Raw genomic sequence first — 3,317 nt, forward strand, 5'->3', positions numbered from 1 at the left:
TGAAGAAGTGTGTGTTTCCGGGGTACATCTGTTTAGCTATGACTGCTATTTGTTGTTTGTCCCGGGGGTTTTTAAATAAAACAAGGTATGAAGCGTTGAGAGCTATAGACCGACTGTTCTTGCCCTTGTAAAACAAGTTCTGTACAATGTAGCATATGCTTAGATTGCGATGATGTGAATATTGCGTAAAAGCTCTCTCTAACTCCGGATGATCACCCCCTTCACGCATAAGGTCATCGACAATGATCATGTTTATATGGGACGGTGGCAGTAGCTCATCATCGTTGAGATTATCTGGTATACCCTCTATAAAACGGATATGTGGGAAACTACGGGACAGGGCTGTATAAAGAGGCTGCCAGCAGGAATATAGCCACACAATGTTATTAGGGGTTTGGGATAAAACAGATGGCGCATTTTCTAAGAGCTTTTTTATAAAATAGCTCTTACCACAGTTTGAGGGGCCTGCTAACACGCAGGAGAAGGGATGTTGCAAACGGGTGTCCATGGTGTGGGGGGTGTCTCTCTAATGGCTCTAATAACCATAAGGGATTGTTTTATAGTCCGCTGTCAGGATCCTTTTATCAAAAACAACGCGCAGGGTTTTATGTAAGGGCTGCGTTGTAATTTCCCACTTCTTTTTGGATCGGACTATGCATGGTTGGTTCACAACTATGGTTTTAGCAGTTTCACAATCGGCTGAAGCAGCGTATTCGTGCACCAGATTCTTTAGACTGTCAAAATTGATTTTTAGGGTGTTGCTGACATTTAAGGTTATACCTTTGACCTTCATACACACTTTATTCATGTTTGTGCGGTAGGTGTAGGTCTTAGGTCCTGACGAGACGTATTCTATTATATGCTCACCCTTATCGAGCTCGCTGGTCAAATCACCCAGATAATCCCCAAGAGGTGGGTCTTCATCCCCTGGTTTACTCAGAAAAATCACAGAGTCGGTATCGTGATACAGACAGCGGTCCTGGAGTTTATCCATAACCCTGTAGAGCTCTAGACGGGCGTGGGCTGTAGTGAAACAGGCTATGAAGATATTTATGTTGTTACACGTTGTGGGGTATGCTTTTGTGTATTTCCAACACACTGCCGCTGTCTCGTCATCGATAAAATTACAGCTGGACACCTCATAACAGGGGGCAAATAGGTACTTAAACAGCTCGTCCGGATCTGTTATTATGGTCGTATTTGATAGGTTTGTACGCTGTGCGAATTTTCCCCATAAGGAGTTGAGGCAGAGTTTAGCTAACTGGCGACGGGCTGGGTTGACCTCTATCAAATGGGGTCGTAAATGTATACCCTCGTGAGCATAGTAGTCATCGATGTATTTCTGCTTTGCATCCTGACTAGTACACCATTCGGGATACCCTGAGGCCTCCTGTTTGTCTCTGAGAAACAGATTAATGTACGGGGCAAAGAGCCGAGTCGTGGTCCTCTTAAAATGCCACACCTCGTGTATCCTCCCGAGCCTGTAACCTTTCTCTAAGGACACTTCGACCTCGATGCTGCACCAGGTCCCTGTGAGCATCCTTTGTTCCTCGGTGTGACTGCAACCACCGGTCTCTTTAAGCAACATCAGCTTACCATCGACTCTATAGGGTAACACTGGAAAGTAAAGCTGCCTTGGCGGATAGATTTCACATTTAACTAGCCCAAAGTATTCCGAAAGGGGCTTAAAGTCTCTATATATGATGGTCGGATGTCCTAAGGGGTATACCTTCATTTTGTTTACAAAGGGGTACAGGCTGGTGAAATCATAGTAGTGTATTTTCTCACCCTCACCCGTGGCCCTGTACAGTTGTATGGCGTTTGTACGGCCTCCGAATAAGGCATCGCGGGGTTCCAGGGGTTCTGGTAAATCACGACTCTGAAGGTAAGAGATGAGCAAATCCACATTTTTCAACATACTGGGCCTTCATCAGAGTACGTCGGTGTATGTGTTCAAATTTGGCACCCAGAAGTTTGTTAAACTCGTGGGGCTTGTAACACTGAGGGCAGCCGTGGTAAAAACAGCCGTTGTATTCAAAGGCCGTCGGCACACCGTTAATTACAGCGTACCCATCCAGGTAATAGGGCCCCACCCTGTATTCACCACCCTGCAGGGCGTGTTGAATATGTACGTCTTCCTTCTCAGAGATGTACATGAGCCACCTGATCGAGGGGGTTGAATAACGTTTCTGTTTACCGTTATAGAGGTCTGGCGGCACTAGAGCGATACTTTGAGGTCTTAAAAACATGTGTTTGTAGATGGACATACACATGGATGCCAAAGTGATGTTTTGAAAAGGGTCTATGTATTCGACCTCTTTTATCATTGGAGCCATCTTCGGTTTCAAGACCCGACTTTTCTTTGTCATTTGAGGTTTCTTAGGCTTCAGCATTCTGACTTTCTTAGTCATCACCACCACAGCGTCTCTGAAGAGGTTACACGCTTGGCGCAGGATCATTACATCAGCCTGACAATAAGCTTTCAACTCTGTTTGAAAATGAAACTCTTTTTCACGGTTTTCAGAGTACCATTGTAGAAAGCTCTCTTTCTCGGCGGGCATCATATATTGAACCCCGTAACTGTCAGGAGTTGGCATGGGTCCCACATAATTCTGGTTTGCCCATGTGTTAAAAAAGTGTGGAAAATAGCCCTTACACCCTGGGAAACCAAAGGCTTTTGGCAGCTTGCTCAATTTCATGGGTAGGAAATTCAGAGTGTCTATAAACCTTATTTGTAAATGTCCGACTGTTAACAACATCAGCTTTGAACCCTGAGTAATGAGTTCTACTTGCACCTTTTCACGAATCATATTTTGTAAAATAAAGAATGAGTCGTAGGCTTTTGAGTTGTGGGCCAGCATAGTATACCCTTTGAATTTGGTTTGAATGAAAGTGTTAAGGAAATCACCAACGCACGTTCGGCCTTCAAACTCCCAGCTGTCGTCGGAAGTTAGATGGTGTGCGTAAATATAGTTAGGTTGGTGTACACCCGTCTCCTGTGTACACTCTATATCAAACACTATGTAGGCTTCGGTTTTGGTCTGGGGCTGGCCTTTAACCATGTAGCAACGATGGTTGGTACCCGCCGCATAAGACGTATGGCATCGGGGGCATTTCATACCTTTACATTTGTGATCAGATGCCACATACCGACCACACTCAAAACAATCCAATTTAGGGGTGCATTTAACAGCTTTCTTATGGATTGTCAAACAGTCTTGAGAGCGACAAAACAGTTTACAGGTGCGACACCTCACCTTCAGGGCGGTATCTACGACACAACCATCCCTCTGACACATCTTACAGTGCATTTCACA

The 3,317-nt window shown here is 44.9% G+C and overlaps 1 protein-coding gene across 1 annotated transcript; it reads right to left on the bottom strand.

Annotated features, from left to right (window-relative positions):
* Positions 1 to 1,871: 1,871 nt before the first annotated feature.
* On the bottom strand, positions 1,872 to 3,062 carry LOC146829704 (uncharacterized). The gene has a single exon (XM_085606540.1). It carries the CDS (start codon positions 3,060 to 3,062, stop codon positions 1,872 to 1,874), a length of 1,191 nt encoding a protein of 396 aa, XP_085462666.1.
* Positions 3,063 to 3,317: the final 255 nt, after the last annotated feature.

The sequence above is a fragment of the Triturus cristatus genome, chromosome 5_2, assembly GCF_964204655.1.
Source record: "Triturus cristatus chromosome 5_2, aTriCri1.1, whole genome shotgun sequence".
In the NCBI taxonomy this organism is placed as follows: domain Eukaryota; kingdom Metazoa; phylum Chordata; class Amphibia; order Caudata; family Salamandridae; genus Triturus; species Triturus cristatus.

Coding starts and splice junctions, on each gene's coding strand:
- LOC146829704 (XM_085606540.1), bottom strand. CDS start 3,062: ATGGTTAAAGGCCAGCCCCAGACCAAAACCGAAGCCTACATAGTGTTT.